Below are 22,583 nucleotides of genomic sequence, written 5' to 3'. Positions count from 1 at the left end.
AGTGGGAAATAGGACCAGGATCTGCATTGAACACTCTGTTTGTTAAGAAAAAAATTTATTTTTTAATTTTCAACACAAGTAAATCCGACATTCAAAACTTGCAAATATTTTTTATAATTAGTAGAATTGTATAAAGTTCATATAAGAAGTTAATAAAAATCTACAAAATTTTGCAATATTTTAATTAAAAAATCTTATCTTCACATCTGTTGCAATAGAAAAGAACTGAACCTGAGATTGATTACTTTGTTCATTGTAAACTTACTACCACTCGTTCCACCCACATGTTCCTTCTTTACAAGACATAAAAGAGAAAATTGGAAAACGACCAGAATCTGCATTGAACACTCTATCCAAGTTCAGGAAAAATTGTATTTTTTTTTTTATTTTCAACACAAGTGGAACCGACATTCAAAAATTCTAAGACCTGGTTTATAGAAACCGAAGTTAAAGTTAATTCGCGATTAACTTTTAATTGAGGTTCGTTGCTAGGCGACGTGCAGGTTTTAACCAATCACGAGCTCCCATTCCACATTTTAATCCAGTGTTAAATTAATCGAGGATTAAATATTTAACTCGCGCTTCTATAAACCGGCCCTAAATGTTTTGTATAATTAGTTAATTAGTGTCAAATCCATATAAGAATTTTATAAAAACTTACAAAATTTTGCAATGTTGTAATAAACAAATGTATACTGACTTCTGATGCAAACAAAATTTGAATCTGGGGACTGACTACCTAATTGTTTGTGACCTAACTGCCACTCGTTCTACGCACACCGCTTTTCTTTACAAGTCATAAGAGAGAAAAGTGGGAAATAGGACCAGAATCTGCATTGAACACTCTATGTATGTTTACAAAAAATTGTATTTTTTCATTTTCAACACAAGTAAATCCGACATTCAACACTTTATTCATTGTAAACTTACTACCACTCGTTTCACCCACACGTTCCTTCTTTAAAGGACATAAAAGAGAAAATTGGAAAACGACCAGCATCTGCATTGAACACTCTATCCAAAATAGGAAAAATTGTATTTTTTTTATTTTCAACACAAGTGGAACCGACATTCAAAAATTCTAAATGTTTTGTATAATTATTTAATTAGTGTCAAATCCTCATAAGAAGTTTATAAAAACTTACAAAATTGTAATAAAAAATTGTATACTGACCTCTGCTGCAAAAAAAAAACTGAATATGGGGACTGACTACCTAATTGTTTGTGACATAACTGCCACTCGTTCTACGAACACCGCTTTTCTTTACAAGACATAAGAGAGAAAAGTGGGAAATAGGACCAGGATCTGCGTTGAAGACTCTATGTATGTTTAGAAAAAAATGTATTTTTTTATTTTCAACACAAGTAAATCCGTCAATCAAAACTTGTAAATATTTTTTATACACACGATAAAACAGGGCCAGAATCTGCTTTGAACACTCTATATTCAAAAATTGGCAAGTATCTTCATAATTAGCTGAATGATGTCAAATTCACATAAGAACAAAATTCTGTAATATTTTAATAAAAAATGTTATATTGACATCTGCTGCAATAGAAAAAAACTTTGTATGGGGACTGTGAACCTGGTTGTTTGTGACTTAATTGCCACTCGTTCCATCCACGCTGTCCTTCTTTACAAACTATACGAGAAAAAATAGAAAATAGGACCAGAATCTGCGCTAGACACACTATCTGTGTGTGTATTTTTTTTTTTCAACATAAGTAAACACGACCCTCAAAATTGGTAAGTATTTTTTATAATTAGCCAAATGGTGTGAAATTCACATACGAACTTTATAAAAATTTACAAAATTCTGACATCTGCTGCATTGAAGACTATCCTTGTTCAAAAAATTTGCGTTTTTTTATTTCCAACACAAAACAGATTCAAAATTTGCAAATAGTAGAATAGTATCAAATTCATGTAAGAAATTATAAAAATTTACAAAATTCAATATTTTAATACAAAAACAGTTAATATATAGTTCAAATTTTTAAATTAGAATTAAAGAGAATTCTTCTATTTGGTTACTCGGTTACAACATAATCTATCTGCTACCAGATAGGGCCAGCATCTGCTTTGAACACTCTGTCCCCATTTACAAACAATTTGACCATTTATGTCATATTCGGAATAACTTAGTTGATTAATCATCGATCTAAATCAATCATTTAAATAAAATTTAAACGAAGTACGTTTAAAATTTCAGAGTAATTGCTGGAAATTATGGAGTAAAAATAAACTCAAGCTGTACCCTAAATCAGAGACTATTTTTCAATAAATATTTACTTAATAATTTTTTGAGATGAATAGAATGATAAGAACATTAAAATTCACGTAAACTCTCAAGAAACGAAGAAGAAAAATAATTGTTCAGTGAACAGTTTTCAAAAATGTAATATTCAACAAGGCTCAAACAAAGTTCGTTCCAGTAAAACTGTGGCAAACTTCCCAGCTTATAAAAACGTTAGGGCCGCAACAGGACCTTCCATTATTAAGAAATTTCGCCAATAATCGTCCCACCGCCTCCTGCCAAGCACGTTCTGATCATTATGATAAATAACTTATTACAACCCGGCAAAAACACACAACCGCGATGAAAGCCAAACTTCACAAAACTTCAAAACACCAAAATTAATTTTAATTTAAGACATCGCCCCACTTTTTCCACCATAAAAAAATTCCAATCCGGCCATCAGGCTCTAAACTTTCCTACAATAAATATCCCCCGAAAAACAACGTCTTCCCGAATCTGCTCGTAAGCGTGAATGTTTTGTGTCAATTATAGCGAGATTCCGGAAAGAACTTCCCCCGAAATCGAAAGGAGATTTACGTCGATAAAAGAAGTATCTGTATTTTGCGGAATCTGAAAGAAAAAATGATGTCCATTGCAATCTGGAGACGAGTCGGGATTTCCAGGATATCCATAATTTTGATTCATGAGAGCGCTGCTTTCGGACCAATCGCTCGTAAATTGCCAGAAATGTCTGGCGGGTTGTAAATATGGCGTAATGTGGACACTTAGAATGAATAAAATATTCGGGAGGCGAAGAAAGTTAAATTGTGATGTAGCGGGTCTATATGTTTGTGGAACAGTTGGCTAATAAATTATCATTAGAGCGGAATAGTGTCTCAAAAGCTTACTGAAAATTTTCTGGATTTATTGCATTTTCTATAGTATGTGTGCACTGCAGTGTATTTAATTAAAGTTATTTGTTTGTCAAAGGGTCTTTGACAACGATAGAAGAGCACGGCTTTGAACAACATGCCCGTATATATATGGAAAGCTGCCCAAGATTTTCCTTCAAAATGCGACCCCTATAATACGGAAACATTCTCGAAGGTTGCTTTAAAACAACCTTCGGGATCATGGGTAGCCAAATAGGACAAACACAGATTTTATTATGTAAATGCGGCCCTCAATGCGAATGGAGAGGAACTTTACAAAATTTACCGAACCGAATGTTGATTTACCTCAAAAAAAAAATGTGTAAAATTTTTAATTAAAGTTCGTTCTTATGTATTCCAAAATTTGTAAACAACGTGAGAAAAAACAGTTTTTAACCAATTATTGTTTACAGCGTCGTTATAATTTTTCGCTTCACTGAGTACAAATAAAATAAAAAATACAAGAAAAAAGTTCCAATTAAACGAATATCGATATAATATTTACGTGAAACAACTGTTTAATGAGAGTGTCAATATACTTATACTGATGGCAGATAACTTAATCGACTATAACATAATACACTTTTGCCACGCGTTTTCATAATTAAAGCGTTTTATAGTCCCCGATATCAAAAAACACGCTATACCTTCACCATTTCATGAAAACTCTAATTCTAATTGTTCGCTCAAAACTGCAAAAATAGCTTAATATCATCAAACCCGTCAAAATTTCATCATGTACATAATAATATAACCGTTAACTGTCATTGGTGATTTTCGACAAAGGAATTTAATTATAACTCAGTTATTTGTTCAAAGTAAATTAATTAATGTACCGTATTAATTATCTACTGATCTCATAATTTTGAAACGAAGAGATCTGTTTACGTACACGTTATTTACCGAATTCTGTTTTGTTTGTTGGTTTTTCTACTAAACGTGAAAAGCGAATCGCTTAGTCCGGAGTACATAAACAGGTAAACAATTTTGTAGACTTGCGAGCTGCCAAGTTCATTTTTCATTAATTTAAGTATCGATATCATTTTTTTTTAATTAGAAAGCTTTTAGGAGAATCAAATCCGACGCAAAATATCGACACTTTTTGTTACAAGGTCAACATCATCAGCTCTAACGTTATCTTCTTTCCATGAGAATAAATAGGGACGAGTTAAATATTGATTGTTGACTGCTTAATTTTTTTAATTGATTGATATATTCTTCTTTCTTCTTCTTCCTATTCTATGAGGAAGAAATTTTTAGACATACCTACATACTACAAGCTGAAGAACAAATTTTGGAACGCAATATTCTTTCTATTCCAGGAACCTAGTGACCTTGGAGAATGTGCAATTCCTCGTCGTGATGGCATTTTTTTCTTCCATTTCTTCTTCTAACGATTCTTTTTATACTTTATGGTGACCGAATTTGAATTAAAATTTCGCGCTAAAAAAATTAACAGCGGCTCTAAATCACATTTGAATAATTTGATTTTGAAAAAAATTCAGTCAAGAAAATCGTTAAACATAGTCCACCACGTGCACGTTTAGTTTTTTTTTTTTTTGATAGTTGGTAGTTCTGCTTGGAATTTTAGTTAAGGGATAGGTAGAAGATGGCGGCTTGGTACAGGGGTGAGGGACGGCACTCTGGGTTTGTTGTTTAAGTGAAAACCACGTGGTGAGTTAGCTATGTTAAGTTTAGTTGTTCTGGTAGTTAATAAAAAGGAGAAAGCCTTTGTTTAACGAAAATTACTTGTAACGATGACGACATCAAAGTTACCCCAACACGTATAGCTAATTCTTGTGTTTTTTTTTAAGCGAAAATAGGCGAATTTTCGACCGACGCTAACACGTTTGTAAATTTATTTTACTGTTTGTAAATTCACAGTTCATGTTAGGAGTTTAATCGTTAACTATCGCTGACACAATTTAACAATCAGGAAATTGTTTAGATAAGCACTTGCAGGAGTTTTCATGAAATTCACTTAGTCAGGACTCGTTCGATTTTGTTTTTCTAATTATGAATAAGGTTTCTGGATACTTATACTTAAGTGTTACATTATAACACTTCTTAATTCCTCACACAAGATTGCTAATAGTTCATTTACGACAGTTAAAATTAACCTAACGTTATCCTACTCTGGGAAAAGGACCGCGAAAGTACGGTAGAATTCATAATACTGAGGTACGGGGGACTGTAAATTTTTCCCTTTTGGCAGTTATCATCGTTATCATCATTACATCAACGAGATATTTTTCTCGTAACGTGAAAAGCAATATCACCGAGACGCATATTTCTCGCAATGTGAAAAAGTCCACCACCGAAATTCCCATTTCTCGCAACACCTGATACATTTTGTGCCGTTTATTTATCATGTGTTTTGTTTGGGATGACCTGGGGATACTTCACGATATAAACTCTCAAAGTTAATTGTTTTAAGTAACCAAGCACTTGGATCAAAGCATAATTTCACATCACGCAAATTCTTTATTTGAATCGTTGATAAAGTGTGGCATAATTTAAGATAATGTAAATTCTTTGTTTGAATCGTTGATAAAGTGTGGCATAATTTAACGTTAGGTAAATTTTTGTTCTGGCAGCGGCCAGGTTGAAAGAGTATTTTCAAACCAAGCACATGTTGGAACTGTAAAATCTCATTGAACAAATTAACAATATTGTAGGTCATATGGGACGTGCATTTTATTTCTTCGATTTAGACCATTATTTGCAGAGCGCCACAGGATGAATCACATTTCCATGAGACATATTTTTGACGCATTTTTTTTAAACGACGTATTCGTGTGACGCCATTTTGAACCTCCAGATTGATTGCTATGTTTATTTTGTGTTTGTTTTGAATGAAAAATGATGACCCACAATCCAGCTGAACCAATCACTCCAGTGGACATAAAATATTAAACTCGTGTAATTTTGTTAACTTTGCAATTTTCGCCTCATACAGATTTCCCCATTCTCACAATTTTAATTTCAGTCATTTTCTTTGTCGTATAATTTAAATTGAACGTAGATTTTCATGCTCTGTAGTTTCTAACCTCACGTAATATTTTTGCCAGTTTTTGTTGTGTAAATATTTTCTTGATTGATACTTCCATCATAGAATTCTTTGCTATTTAAAAATTTCACGAGAGTGTATGGCGAATTCAAATGTTGTTTATTGCTATTTTTGAAACTTAACACTTGTTTAGTTGTAGTTTAATATCAGAGATATAGGAATTAAATATTTAAATGGAACTGAGGTTAAATAACACAGAAACACGTGGCGGAAGCGGAGTGCGCGGTTCCTAGTCGAGCTGGTGGGATTTATCGCGCCATCTGCACAAAGAATTGAGGCTTTGTATAGAAGTCAACCACGAGTTTGCGACCGTAACGGCCTGCTCGTACGGCATGTTAGTAATGGAGGGGTGCTGTGCGGCAGTGCTTCCGATAGATAGAATCACCGTCGTGGGTAGGAGAACAGCCACGACCAGGAGCCCCAAACTCCGCTCGTGCTACAACGCTCCCTATGGGTAATTTTGCTGCGCTCTAGAATAAAATTAATATATGTAGTTCGATCGCCACCACATAGCTTTTGGTGTAAGACTGTTGAGTCCCGGTCCTCTGTCATTCTCTCCTTTAATTTTGTCATGTCTAACATTTTTACATGGAGGAAACTCCTCTAAGAATATCTTTTCTTCTTCTTTATCTAGTACCACGTTTATATTAAGTCCGAACTTTTTAACCACTATTCGATAGCATCCCTGAATAAATTTTTGTATCTCCTGGTACAACTCTTCCGATTTCTGTTTTTTGGACCTTTTTATAGCATTTTTCAATAGTTTATTTTGTTGTTTGTAGCAATTTTATGTTGATGACCTGATCTAACCTCACCTGATCTAAGAAACTATCAATTTTGTTATCCGTTCATAAGTAGGGGAAAAGTGCCTAAAATGATCCCCTCAGGTCAAATGATCCCCATCAATTGTAAGAAAATTTGTGGCTCCATCTGCCAAACATGTCATTTGATTAAGCGCTCTGTAATTAGTAGCTTCTGAAAGTTTGATGGCGGTCTGTGTATTCTGCACAGTTTTGTGCCAAAATATGTAAAATAAGCACCTCTGATCTAAGGTAAGATATATTTTAAAAGTCCATTACTTCCATTTGAAAGGTCTTATAGCGGTGGTAGTTGTTTTGACAGAATTAGATACATTTCAGTCGTAGGTTAGTTATGATCTTTTTACCGCAGGTAAAAATTGAAGGTTAGTTTACAATTTTTGAATGCGGATATGCTACCTAAGGCGAAATGATCCCTTTTTCTTGAGGCAAAATGATCCCGGATCATTGGGCGGGGCTAGTACCGGCTAAGATAAGACTGATTTTTGCAAATCATATACCCTCTAAGAAAAGAGAGGGTGGGTGGGCGGGGCTAGTACCTACTAAGATAAGACTGATTTTTGCAGATAACATATCCTCTAACCCCGCCCACCTACTCTTTATTTTCTTTGAGGGAATACCATTTGCCAATATCAGTTTTATCTTAGCAAGTACTAACCCCACCCACCCACCCGTTATTTTCTTAGAATGTATGTTATTTGCCAATATCAGCCTTATCTTGCCAAGCACTAGCTCGGCCCATCCGCCCTTTATATTCTTAGAGGGCTAGTACCTAATAAGATTAGACTGATTTTCGCAAATGACATATCCTCCAAGAAAAGAGAGGGTGGGTGGGCGGGGCTACTACCTGCTAAGATAAGACTGATTTTTGCAGATGACATATCCTCTAACCCCACCCACCCACCCTTTAGTTTCTTCGAGGGAATACCATTTGCCAATACCAGTTTTATCTTAGCAGTTACTAGCCCCACCCACCTACTACCTGCTAAAATAAAACTGATTTTCGCAAATGAAATACCCTCTAAGAGAGGCGAGGGAGGGTGGGTGGAGCTAGTACCTCTTAAAACGGGGAAATTTAAATAATTTAAAAGAATTTTAGGGATTTTCGTGTTCTATTTTTGGAAAATTCTCAGTCACCCGCCGTCACTTTTCTTAAAGGGTATCTCATTTGCCAAAATCAGTTTTATATTAGGAAGTATTAGCCCCACCCACCCACCCTCTCTTTTCTTAGAGGATATATCATTTGCCAAATTCAGTTTTATCTTAGCAGTGAGTAGACCCGCCCACCCACCCCCTCTTTTCTTAAAGGCTATATCATTTGCCAAATTCAGTTTTATCTTAGCAGTTACTAGCCCCACCCACCCACCCTCTCTTTTCTTAGAGGGTATATCATTTGCCAAATTCAGTTTTATCTTAGCAGGTGGTAGGCCCGCCCACCCGCCCTCTCTTTTCTTGGAGGGTATCCCATTTGGCAAAATTAGTCTTATCTTAGCACGTACTGATGACTAAAGTATTGTCTCAAACTCTTCCAGAAATTATACACCCCGTATTTTCGGTGCTTTTCAAACTTTTTTTGTTTATTTTTTTTAAGAATTTATTTTTTTGTTAATTTTTGAAATAAAATATTTATCAGTTATGTCATGATTTGAATTTTCTTGTTGATGCTGTCCCCTTATGGTCAAAATTCAAAGGGATCATTATGCCCATGCCGAGGGATCATTTTACCTATGGGGATGCCTAAAATGATCCTTTTGTAAGGTCCTGGAAAAACGTTAATAACTTTTTTTATAATTATCGAATCACCAATTGGCTTATACTTGTAATTGTTGTCGTCGAATTACTAACGGAAACGGTTTTAGTACAGGTTTATTTACAATACCAACTACAAAATGATAACACGGCCCAAGGTTGTATGTGTATGTCCACGTGGAGGTCTTGAAGAGGAGAGGACGTCTGCACACGGTGAGTGGTCGGAGAAGAAGAGGACGTCTGCACCCGGTGAATGGTCGGAGAAGAAGAGAGTCTGTTTTACGTTTCCACCGTGGCGTTTCCTCTTTGGGCTTGCGTGGTGACTGCCAATCCGGTGGCTGCATTATGTATGTATAACTGGTTGCATACTTCCAGGCGGCCACATACTATTACCTAGATAAATCAATGTTCTTACAAATAATGCTACAGTTTTACATGAATAATAATAATTTGTATTTTTTAAAGAATTTCTCCCTTAGGGGGATCATTTTAGGCACCTTTCCCCTATACATGATAATAGGAGGGACCCACGGACCAGTAACATTCTTTATCGTTCCCGGATTTATCATATAGACTTTTGGATCCTGTTTTGACCATGACTTTATTACCTTTTGGGAATACGAAAAGAAAAAAGGTCTGTATTGAAGATTCTTCTGGAATCAGTAATAATATGTTCGACGTGGCACAATAATTTTCTATTTTTTGGAACCAGTTTTCAACTTTGGGTTTCGTTACCGCAGTGCACGACCATGGGAGGTTTTAAGCTGTTCTGTGACTGACTTCAGGGTGTCTGTTAACGTCTAAATACCGTCAGTGGCGACTCGGCTTGCTAATAATATTGGCTTAGGGTAACTTTAAGCAGCTTTTGCTAAAATTCCCACTAAACTAAATGAATATTTATATATAATTAAACGAAAACACCAGGAAACGTGATACAGACCATAACATGAACATAACATTATTATTGAAAATATGTGCTTTAACTTCCCAATAATATTTCTCTTTATATAATAAATATGCGTATGTTTTGTAGACAACTGCAACAACAGCAAAATGTATCTAAAGTTGAAACTTAGTATAATTTTATTCATGTTACGAGCAGGAAATGCAAAAATTGCCCTCAACAAAACTCCATAAAACGTGTCGCTATTTTTGCGAACCATTAGGGAGATGAAAACACTCTGCCTCTGACATTGTGACATTTCGTCTGCTTTAAGCGTCACTGTCATACAAAAACAAGCTCCGCCGAGATGATTCTGTGTAATTCACCTAAAAATTACAGCCCGGATTACACGAAACTCAGTCGCCAAATTTTCCTCCAAAGCACAAAATCTTGCTACATCAAGATAAAACTTTACTTTAAACAAGAACAGCGTCGATCGCTTCATTTTCCTAAGTATTATTCACCTTCGCCCCAGCCAGTTTTCACAATTCCAACGAAAATCTGCTGATTTCCACTCTGTGAGTCGTGTTCTTGATAATTAAAATCTTCCTTCTAACTAGTGGTGCTTTGTTAGTTAAAGGATAATTCCACAAACTAACTCAACCTAATTAAATTTCAAAAAATGATCCCCCTTGTTGCAGCCAGACTACCGGCGTGTTTAATAAGTTGCATACGCGAGGAACGAGATCAAAGAAAATCGACGAAAATAGGCTGCTTTGCTCAAACAGTAACAAGCAGTAGTTAAATTCGCATGCACGGAAGAGACCAAAACGTAAATTAAGGCCAAACCGTGACACAAAGACACAAATAAGCGACTTCATTGGAACAGAGGCAGCATTTTTCAGAGCTCTTCCCTATTATTAGTAAAAACTTTGAAATGCAGAGATTATCCTCTAGCGGCAGTTCTTGTAGCGAGCACTCAGACACCGTATCCTATTACGGCACTATAATCCGATTCTTGTTGAGCGCAACTACTCCGCAACTTCCGCTCCGCTCTTCGGGTACACAATTATTGCTTAATTGCGTATGTGTCTAAAGCTCCAGGATGGGGCTTTTGTTTCAAGTTTCACATACTTTTCACTAGTTCGAACTAAAAGTGGTTATGGATGCACAAGATTGCACAGTGTGACGCTGAGCTTTGAAACATGGAACGAGGAGGCGGAGCAATCTAATACCCTCGTGCTATAGTAAAATCCTAAAATTGATTTGCCAAGGGGACTCTCAACAACAAATTTAATTAAGTACTTTATAAATCGAAAGAAACAAGTTATTATATTGTAGCGAATCTCGTTGTTGACTGACTTGGTTTTATTTACGCTGTGTAAGACTGTCCTGAATTTAAACAGGTTATTATTTTCGCAGCTAGGACGACTTTATTACTATAAAATCGTTTAAGTGAGACTCGTAAAACGAAACGACCGCCACGGAAGTTGAGCGCATCAACGAACAGTTTGGAGACACTCGAGGTCCGCATTCTCCCTTTCATTCAACTGAAAAGCTCGAAAATAACAATCTTATTCGGAAAAACGGAAAGTTCCTTAGTCTTGTCTCGGTTACGACCACGAGAATTTAAAATGAATTTCCCTCATGTGGAGGATTATGTGTATCTTGGAAGATTCATTTTCATTGGCACTTTGCGTATACTTTATAGTTGGTAATGAACAAGCTTATTAAAATTTATTTCCCTGAGTACATTAGCTTGTTTCAACAACGGTTATCTTTACACCTCGCGTCTAACGAGAAAAGATACCTCCGCATTCACTCGGTTAAGTTAAGTGAAAAATTACAACGTAATAAAATTGTTTCGCGGGGACGCGTACATGGGTTTATCGTAGTCAGGGCGAATAAAACCCGTGGGCTAGGTATAAAAATATATTATATAATTAAATAGGACAGTTTTATGTATATTTAAGTTACGGTTTGTACACAACGTCTTGGCTGTCTTATAAAATATAATTACATTTAGGAGTACCTGCAAGAATATGGCTGCAGAGGCATTACTATACAATGAACACATCTCAAAAAGTAAGAAAGGAAAACACCTACTCGTCTACTAAACCTAATATATTACAACTTACAACCTACATAAAATGGCAAGTTTAAATATTGACACTCTGTTTCAGCTCCAAGTACTGGAACGGCACGTGGAAAGTACAGTGCTTGTGCTCGACGATCAAGTGACCTCGTCGATGCGAAGCTCCTACAACTAAAACAGTCTCTCCCTTCATGAGAATCTGCCCGTCCCCGCCGCAGTCCTCAGGGTACGACATCTTCATCACGCGAGTTTGGGGGTAACCAAGCTTGGTGTTGCCGGAGACGGTGTAGGAACGACTCGGCGGCACCGGAGGCGGCCGCTCCAAATCCAGCCCAAACAAATTACAAGTCTGCTGGATGATCTTAGCGTCGCACTTCTCGTTGGGATCCGGGGGCGGCGTGCCCGCGATGGGTTGAGGTCGCGGCCTGGCGATAGCCCCCCCGATCGGTGTCCGATTATTGAGCGTAGTGGAAGCCGAGGCAGACTTGTGCTCCTTCTCCCGACGCAGCGCCGCCCACCGGTACCGACAGTGCCACCCCCGCCACGTCGACTGAATCAACGTAGCCGCCTTCTGTCGGGTCTCCGTCCGAAGGTTCTCCAAGTGCTGCCGAATCCCCTCACTCAGAAAAATGTGGCGCTTGCCCAGCGCCCAACTCGTCGACACCAAGCTATTGTGCTGCTTGGAGATCAGGTCCACCACGTACTGAAGGATCAGGTGACAATCCTCGGTGACTTTGTCGTCGGTTCGGTGCAGCCGCGCGAACGGCGCCAGGAGGCGGTACCTGGCGTTGAACGCCTTGAAGCGCATCCTGTGTGGGTACCCCCCAGCCATCAGGTTAACAGTTTCCAGGACTTGTAAGGATCGGATTTGTCGGACGACGGTTCCGCGGTCGTACCTGTTGGGAGTCTCTTGGGAGTTGCTGCGAATGCACCGCACGAAATGGGGCCTAGCGTGAACGAGAGTCCGCAGGAGATTGTCGAGGCGGGTGTGGAAGTCCTGGGTGAGAGTGGACACGGGCTCGTCGCCGTTCAAGAGGTCGGTGTGAGACGTGGGGGATATCCGGAAGCTAACCCCTCGAGGCACGCTCTCGACGGAATAGAGCGCCTTCAGTTCGCTACCGAAGAGATGCGTGGCGAAGCCGAAGTTACAGTTGTGCTTGTAAAAGACGGCCACCAGGTCATCCGGGACCACGTCCTTGTTGGTGTCCAAGAAGTCGCTTGCGTCGTAGACCACCCGGCCGGCGAAGTGCTGGATGCCGAAGAGGCGGGGGTCCACAGGTTTGGGCTCAAATAGTCGGGTGTTGTGTTTGTGTTGAACCTGCGATGAAGTTCTTGTTATTATAGCTTGTAGGGAAATACACACAGGGAATTAACATTCAAGAAAAATTAGCCCGGTACTCTCCTCAATAGGACAACAAAAAACTGGCAATGCCTTAGCTAGTCATTTTTCAACGACGTTCATCTGTGATAACCTTGTAAATTGCTTTGAATATTGTGGCAAGTGTTGCTGTCCCTCTTTGAAATCTGATATAGCCTGAATGATTGTCTTGATGATTTCTTCCAAGAACTATTTTTCCTTGCCATCATTGCTTCAAAAATTGTCAAAACTACTAGATAAACCATGCAGCAACATGATCCATTGTAACACAGCGTATTATATTATGCAACTTAAGTTCAGAAGCACAGTACCCAGCGTTCAATCTGGGCCCATAACCTGTTATTATTATGGCTTATTGTATGAAAATGCAAATATGGAATTCAGAGCGTTATTGTGTGCTAAGTCAACAACAACCAGATGACCGCGCTCTAGTCGCCGACTGGTCACCGATGCTTTTTCTTCAACAATTCTCAATAGTGGCCCAAAAGTTCAAGGAAAAATTGGCTAATTACCTGGATTTGTGTTATTCCTACTATTATTATTACCTTGATCTTGGCCACGTACGACTCGGCCGTGCCCCTGATGGAGCACTCCACGTCCAGCATGCTCAGCAGACCCGTGCGCAGCGACGAGATCAAGTCGATGCACGGCACGTTGTCCACGTAGTCGACCTCCACCTCGCAGTTGATGCCCTCATCCCGGCACGACTCGATGCTCGACTTGAAGATGTGCGTGTTGTAGAAGTGCTGCATGGTCTCGGCGCACAGGTTGATGCACAGGTGCTCCAGCTGGCTGGGCTTGGGGTCCTCGAACCCGAACATGTCCAAGATCCCGATGAACCCGTCCGTGGCGTGGCGCACGGCGTTGTTGAGCGCGGCCATCGACTTGCTACCGGCGTTGGTGCTTCCCCCGACCGTCGACGCATGCTGGCTGGTCACCTCCGCCTGGTTGTGCACCGACTCGTTGGAGTCCGAGCTGAGCGTGCCCAATGTAGACCCGAGACGCTTCAGACTGTTGGCTCTCCGCACGATGGTGGCGACGGTGCGGCAGTACAGCGCCTTGGCGAGACAGTCCCGGGTCATGTTAGACATGTTGGCGTCGCAGACGGACTTGACGAGCTGGCCGCGGGCGTTGTGGGTGCGGGAGGTGAGGCCGCGGAAGAGCGCCGCCCCCGACACCCCGAGCAGACCGGCCACGGCGTTGAGCTCGGTCTCGCCCTTCACGTCCACCTCGAGACCTTTCCCGTCTATGAATTGCACGTTACCCAAGAGAAGGACGGCCGCGAGCACCCGCACCACGTCCAAGAACGGAATGCCGAGGATGCCCAAACAGGTCTTCCAGGTCTGAAACCTGAAATTGAAAGTTGGGCGTGTTTCGGAGAGAAGCGGTGACGTCGCGTGAACTGGTTTGCCGCGGAGACCAGTAGAGGCGAAAATCCCTCATTCCGTCTCTGGCCTGTGCGGCAAACCAGTCTGCAGCGACCATGAATGAATGAGTCACCTCGAGGAGTCCTCGGCGAGATCTTGGCGCGTATCGCCGTGTTGCAGGTACCTCAGACTTCCAGGGGTGTGTCCGTCCAGATTCAGCTTGCTGCGCTCCTCCGACGACAGCCCGGCGAGCATCTGGTAGAAAATGTGGTAGTTCTTCTCGCCGGCCAGCGGCCGGATCACCCTGGTTTGGTCCAAGAAGTAGCAGTGGATTTTCGTCCTGTACAAGGCCCCGTCCGTCACTTGCACCTCGATGAACTGACCCTACAAACAACCCATTTATCGAAAATTCGCGAACGGGCGACCAACGTACGATGCGACTGGATTCGGAGTTGGTGGCCGTTTTGGCCGAGCCTAAGGAACGTAATACTGTAAAGGCCGCCGCTAAGTGCTTGAAGGCGTCCGTCTCCGGACCTCCGCCTGCCACCGCAAAAAGTTGCCGCAATAACAACATTGAGGCATGGCTCTTGCCCGAGCCGCTGGTTCCTGTAATGGTGGATTCATTAAGTGGTTCTTTAGCCGCGGCGACACTTACCTGAAAGTATGATTGCTTGGGGATAACCCGTTTCGGATTGTTGTCTGACAGCTTCCTGAACCACCCTGTTGAGTTGAGGGCTCAAGGCCAGGCCGCGGGTACTGCTCAGAGTCAACGGGTTGCCGACGTCTCGGTACGGGTTCACGCAGAGCAGGATGGGTCCCACGTTGGTCTGTAAGGAAACGGACTGCTAGAGACTGATCGCGGTAGAGAACGAACGTTATCCAAGTATTCAACAAAGTTTCTTAAAAATTAATCTACTTGTGGTTTATGAATCCGTGTCGAGGCATCTAGATCTTGAAAAGAAAAATATATCACAACTTAACTTTGAAATTGTAAAAAGGAATGTTTTGATATCTTGCAAACGTTTTAATATTATTATTATTTTTTGGTACTCCGATGTCTCGGTTTCCCGTGTGGGTTTCGTAATTTGTAAATACATATTAAGCATAAATGAGTTTTTCGCCCTTTGACTCGAAATCCAAATCCGAAATAAAATACCAGGAAACAACACAAAAGCTCTTGTTTTGATGTAACTGCTGCATGTTTGGAGTTCTTGTGTAATTTCAACATAATTAACCTGAAAACTTTTCCTCCATTCGATTTTGAACACAATATTTAAACCAAAAACACGAATAATGGGATAACTTACAAGTTTAATAAATTTTGATGTTAACACTCCATCCGTCCGTAATAACCAATAAAATGCGTTAAACAATACCCACACAGACTCCCTAAAGCAGTCCCTTGGGTTTTTCCACTGTTAGGTAGAGGGTGTGTAAAGAGATTATCTCGGACCTGAAAGTTAGCGATTAATCTATTTCCAGTGTTGAAGCTCCAAGTCTAGTGTGAAATGTCTAAATAAACCGTAATTTATATAAATCCAAACTCGTGAATAAAGCTCCAACCACGTCATGTTCCGGGTAATTTTTTAATTAGTTCCGGGGTGCAGATCCGCATTAAAAGACTAATAAATTAATGCTTGCTTTCAGTTATCCTGTTTAACTTTATTAAATCCGGGGAACAAGAAAGTGTTAATTCCGTTTATTAAAACTTTGTTTACTTTACAGAATCATCACTTCTGCGCGCAATTTTTCACTCAAAGGGGGAAATTTTTCAGTTCTGATTTTCTCGAACAAGTGGGGGTTCAAACATTTAATTAACAAATGTTTGCGGTGACGTCATTAATTTTCTACAGGGGATAAATCAATTAGGGAATTCGCTACAATTTTCGCCGCGATAAACAACACAGCCACAGCGCCCTCTAAAAAACGCTGAAATTGTTCGTAAACTCCATAAATTCTCGGTATTATTCCACTCCATAATTGGCACTTAACTCATAAGGCGGAATTGCATTTAAAATTTTAATGAAAATTATATGACCCCATTCCCATAAATATATCCGGTACGGTCTTATTTAATTAACGAAGGTAAGTGAGAGGAGACGTCGGTTATGGGCTTCGAGTTTGTATTTTTTACTGCAATTCCGAGTGTCCGCTGAAGGAATTTATAAATAGCGAATTAATTACAGCAGGAGCGCTCTCTTTTAAGCTCGTCTGCCTATCAAAATGAGCAATTGTTCTCGCTAAAGGAGGATTAATAATTTTTTTTTCATGTTCTAAGACAGAGAAATGTCGTAAAAAAGCACGGTTTGAGTGGTTAGTTCAGGGTCTTGCCGCTAGGAGCGCGACGCATTTAGGGCAAGAAATGGCGCCTAATTCAAACTCACTTATTGGTCTAGAGTTCCACCTTAAGTGGGAGGAAAATCCGTTTCTTGGAATAAATAGATAATAACAAATTTCGCGACACCCACGCTAAAAGCGTCGTGTAAATATTGATTTCGGGAATGTACATTCCTTTTAAACAAACATTTTACGCTGAGCTTGAGGGAATATTTAAGGCCTAATTCTGTCGACGCCCGTTAGGAAAACACTCATAATTGAGTTCGGATTTTACGTGAAACGTATATTTAAAAAAAATGGAGTATGTAACGAAGTGAGTATTTTTAAAGCATGCTAAACGTGTTTTTGTACCCAAAGTTGCATTTGCATATTTCGGCATTCAGGGGTGTATTTGTTGAACATTTGCATATTCGGGCACATTTTCTTTGTGGACAGATTTGTAACTTTGCTAAAATAAGTACGGCAAAGCGTCACGGGAAGTACTAGAAATATTTTAAACCGTCACATGCTAAAGTTAATTTAATTAGTTTCTGCAAATGTTCATCTTTTAACCATTTTTCAGACAATATTGTCCGGCTTTGGAATAATTGCGAATTTTTATCGAACGCTATAACAGGCAGAAATAAATGTAGCGTAAAGCTATTTTCTGCTAAAATACAAATTAACGACTTTTTTATGTCTTTGAATGCGGAGAATTCATTCATTTAGCGAATAAAGATAACACAATCCATTTGCAAACAGACCAGCGTATTTTTGTGATGACATTTAAGCCACTTTATCGTGCATTTCATGCACGATTTTATCGTTTGATATGTCAGGGGTAAACACAATAATTCGATTTTCAATACAACTTCCAAAGAGCTTTAAATGGGGGACGTTTGAATTCCCCCAATTACCACAAAGAAATAACAACAGATTTATATCGTGTAATTAGTATTTATCCACAAAATTTTTGTTCCGTATTTCGAGCTTAGCTCTCTTTCATCTTCAGTTTTCCGTGTAATTCTGCATCGGCTACAAAGGAAATTTACTTCGTTTTGTTACTGTTGTGGAATAAATCCTGTGAGATGGGTCCGACTCGTTTTACAGTTGAAGAAATTTTTATCCCTGATGATACTTTACTCGTAGAAAAACGAATTAACGAGGTGTGACTGGAATAACGAAATACCTAAGGCTGTTGACGTAAAACAATGAGAGCTGCTACAATTTTTTTGTAAAAAAACCGAAACTTTATTATGTTTAGTGCTCCATAATCACTTTGTTAGTGAAAATTTAACTTTGCCTTCAATTTATTTAACACTAGCCTAGGCAGCATCATGTGGGATCTGGTCTTGTCAGCTCGATTTTAGTTGGTTACAACATGATGCGGAAATGTTGATTAAATTTTGTGAATACTAAAGTTGGAGAACCGTACCAAATTGTTGGGTTTAATAACATATTCTCGTGTAATTGAAAACATCTCCTGGAAAGTAAAGACGGACAATAATTACGTTATAAGTTGAAATTTAATTATTTATTAGCAAGAACAAAAATGCTGTGATCAACGAATAAAATTGTTTCAGCGGTTTCATGTTTTGGACAATATCGATGGGATTATATATTTCAACGCAATTTATTTAGTTTTAGGTGATTTTAGCAAAATAAACTACCGTGTTGTTGCAGTTTAGTTAATGGTTCGGAAATGTATTTTATTTTGGAAAATAACAACGCTGCATGCAGATTTATGAACGAAGTTGTGAATATTTTATAGCTTTAGGGAAAACGCTGCGCTTTCTGTGTATTCCTGCATTTGGGGTAAATGTAGGTTAAAATAATACTATTTTGCATTAATTTGTATTCACGAATTAGTTCATTCTTTATTTTTTAGAACAGTTATAATACTAGATAAATTATAAAAGCACGTGATGTGCGTGTTTACCCTGAAACTGAAACTGAAAATTTTTTCATTGTAACAAAAACCAGCAGATGGATATTGTAAGCTCATTTAGTTATGAACTATACAACTTTCATTGAATGTAGTGGATGGCCATTGAATACAAATGAACAAAAGGAATCTGCAAAACTGAACCTAATTGTAAAATACATGCAATGGAAACGTGATTTCATTCAAGCTGAATTATTCCATGAAACAAACGGCCTTCATAACCAATAAATTTATCAATTTTTTCAAACACTAGAAACATCTGCTTTAATTAAATTTCCTAGACAAAGAGTAAACTACTCACTAGTGACGTCCAGCCAGGCCTTTAACTACCATACGTGAATGAATTCAGCAAAAACAAGGAAAATTATCCACTGAAGGTGTTTAATTAAGTGCCGCAACTAGTAACAAAAAGAAAAGCGTAATTATCGCCCCAAGCGGTGTGATTAATGTGCGTGGATGTAATTATTAACCAATCCAAGAGTGATTTGTTTCCTTCAAGTAATTGGAATAGATTTATTGAGGTGCGCAGATATTTATATGAATTTTACTGTTTTGTGATGAAATTTTGGGTTCCTGTGATCTTTGACCCTCTCAGGTCAGATCAAGGATCATTTATATATGATAATTGACAGGCTGGGGCGACATCGTTGTTCAGCGGATCCAATCACTTTAAAAATCGTGCGTGGAAAGAGTACGTTGAACTACTACCTAGTTAAAAGAGTGTTCAGATGAGGAGACTTGCACAATCAAGGTCGGATGTTACAAAATCGCCTGTCTTGTTTAATAAATAATACCTGTGATGCTTAAATAGGTTTACAAATTCATCGAGTCCGGCACTGATGTCTTCGCAGGCAAAGAATCTTGTCGGTATACAAACTTTTACTGAGGTTTGCGGTTACTGACTCTGTGGGGGTCCTAAAAGTTAATACCGAATATGTCAGTCATTTCCATTTATTTCCAGCCGTATTATAACCACGAAGGTTCCAGATCGTAAGTAAAATATTTTTTAAATGAAGCACACTCATTCCAGAAAGTATTTGAAACTTTTATTTTAGTTTGTCCCCGCTTTCCCTCAGTGTTAATAAGACCTAAACACGTCCGTAGTCCTAAGTTTTCCCCGCTAAATTCATTTTTCCCGGAAAACCCCCACTTTCTCTTATTTAGTATTCAACTGGTACATCTAGCTGCACACTAAATAAGTTACAAGTTTTCCGCTCAACTGCGTCCATTCATTGTGCTTAAACGAAATCAAAGGCCAGACTATAAATCAGGATCTGCGTGGGACGTTCTATAATAACACAAAGGTTAGTTCGGTTACATGCAAACCCACCCAGCGGTTCCTCAATTAATAATTTTTATCAGTGATATCTTCGGCCTCAAAAGCGGGAACTGGTTTGGCGGAGACGTTGAGTGGAGATGTTCTTCAGCGATAAGCGCTTTCCTACTCAATTAAAGGCAAATCCCTGTTTAGGCCCGCACTCGTGCGAAATTCAATAATCGGTTCCGCTTCCACTGTCCGAATTGGGCCGGAGATGCCTGGAATTCCGGCGTAATTCCGCTGAAGGAGTTTTTTGTTGCGTCATGGTTTCTTCTTGATGTATTTTCGGGCGGGAATATTGATAGTGGTCGAGTGTGTTCTAGTCGAGCGCACTCGATTTCGTGTACCGCCGAGGATTTGATTTAAGAGCTACTAGTATAGAAAAATAAGGTTGTTAGAATCGGAGGCAGTGTTTAACGGAAGTTTATTAAATTATATTTTAATTAATTTTCTCTGTTTGAAGACGGAAAAGTTTACAAAAGGCATCGATTCAGCTTCAAGGTTTGAAAGAAAATCGCAGAATATTGTAATCACAAACAGAAGTGTACTAAGGACGACTCCTGTTATGAAAAAATTGTAAATATTTTAGCAGACTGGGGCGTCAACATCCGAAGGATGAAAGAAAAGCCTATACAGAAACATCTGTCGAGGCAGTTTGCAATATAACCGCGAAAATAATTCAAGAGATGTCCTATAATAATCATAAAAGCAGTGTCGATCCTTTTTCAGATATCGAATCTAAGACTGCCAGAAAACTCAGAAATGCGAAAAGGATATTCAAGGACTGCTACAAAAAACGGAAATAACAGCTTTATAACTTGAAAAATTTAGAGGTCGTGTACTTCAACAGTGCCTCGGGGTAAAAGCGAGAGTTTTTAACCCATTTTTTCAAGACCTTTTTTTTAAACTTGTCAAGTTATAATCGAAAATGTGGAGATCCAATTTACAAGAACGCAGGCAATTTACAAGAACGCAGGCGATGTCCTGTTCACATAAATAGGAAATTGCTTGAAAATCGCTGTAATCGTATCACAGAGCACATCAGTGTCATATATGGATGTTCCCGTAGGAAAAATGAAATGGTTAAGTGGACTAAAAATTTACCGAAAACTGTGAAATCGATTTAAAAATAAAAAAATTACAAATATTTCAGTCGTCATCGATTATGTCTTGGACAGCAAAGATTGGAATCAGTGAACAAGAATTGATATCAATTTTTGGGTATGGTAGTGTTATGTCATGAAGACCATATTTGCAACTAAATAAAAAGCATCACAAAAAAATATAAAAACAAAAATCAGAACTGGTACATATATACCTACATATTTAAAAAATTAAACCTTCACTGTAATCACAATTATAGTACAGACATTTGTATACCGAGTGTCCCAATTTAGCTGCTCCATTCTAGTTTCTAAGTTATTTGTATAGACTGAAGTTTTAAATTAAAAATTTTTAATTAACGCAAAGAAATCTGTAGCGCATGTTTTAAGTTTCTTGTTGTGAAAAGAACTCTACACATATTAACTCAGTTCTCAGTTGTAATGATTTTTTTTATTCGTTGTGAACCAAGGGGACGGAGCTTAATTGCAAAATTCTTATTTCTCTACAAGAAATTGAAAACATGTTTTTGAGTATCGTGTTGTTCAAAGAATGCTATGTATATTAAGAAAAAATAAAGCCAAAGATTAAACTCCACCCAAACCCACTTTAATATCATTTTTAATTAATTTTTCATTCGTTGTGAGAGCGAAAGGAGGAACATAATTACAAAATCCACATTTAGCAACAAAAATTTACATTTGTTTTGGAAAGAAGTCTACACATATTAAGAAAAAAAAGCAAAATGTAGCCCCGCCCACCCGCCCTATGACAATTGTAATGATTTTTTTTATTCGTCGCTAGCCAAGAGGGCGGAGCTGAATTACAAAATTCTCATTTCTCTACCAGAAATTAAATCTGTTTTTGTGTATCGTGTAGTTAAAAAAATGCGACCAATTAGTTTTTCGGAAATGACAGCAACTGTAATATTTTAAATTCGGAAAGTAAATTAACAGAAGAATCGTTTCAGATTTCTACTATTAGGTCACCTTCGCTCTTTTTGGAAAGTACTATAATACTTAAACCGTCTTGCCAAAATTTAAAAATTTATTTTTTAATTCATAAATGACAACCGTCCCATATACATTCATCTCTCCAGTAAAAATTCCGACCTGAAAATCGGGTTTTGGGATTAAAAAATCTTCCAATGTCGAAAACCATGATAAGACGGACACTTCAACCTTTTCTGGAATTATGTCCTGCTAAACTTTGAAACACTTTTTTTTAATTGATAAATGAATCCCGTCCCATATATATTCCTATTCGGTTTAAAAATCAGGTTCTAGGATTAGAAAACTTTTAGGAATCGAATGCTGAAAACCGTAAGACGGACGCTTAAACCGATTTGTAGTTACGTCCCGTTAAATTTTG

At 38.4% G+C, this 22,583-nt stretch overlaps 1 protein-coding gene across 3 annotated transcripts in view; it reads right to left on the bottom strand.

The window, feature by feature from the left end:
* Window positions 1–11,635: 11,635 nt before the first annotated feature.
* Window positions 11,636–22,583, bottom strand: part of Dachs (dachs) — a 205,211-nt gene continuing 194,263 nt past the window's right edge. For all 3 annotated transcript variants that reach the window (XM_064069739.1, XM_064069738.1, XM_064069740.1), the window contains 5 exons: window positions 15,188–15,359; window positions 14,966–15,138; window positions 14,666–14,916; window positions 13,711–14,515; window positions 11,636–13,105 (listed from right to left, as the gene is read on the bottom strand). In XM_064069739.1, the coding sequence (XP_063925809.1) occupies window positions 11,852–13,105; window positions 13,711–14,515; window positions 14,666–14,916; window positions 14,966–15,138; window positions 15,188–15,359 (2,655 nt within the window). In that variant the 3' untranslated portion in view covers window positions 11,636–11,851. The remainder of the gene's footprint in view (window positions 13,106–13,710; window positions 14,516–14,665; window positions 14,917–14,965; window positions 15,139–15,187; window positions 15,360–22,583) is intronic.

This window comes from Zophobas morio, unplaced genomic scaffold (genome assembly GCF_036711695.1).
Source record: "Zophobas morio isolate AGI-343-1 ecotype UQ-CSIRO unplaced genomic scaffold, CSIRO_AGI_Zmor_V1 ptg000031l, whole genome shotgun sequence".
Classification (NCBI taxonomy): domain Eukaryota; kingdom Metazoa; phylum Arthropoda; class Insecta; order Coleoptera; family Tenebrionidae; genus Zophobas; species Zophobas morio.
This window is presented reverse-complemented; position numbering and strand designations above follow the sequence as displayed.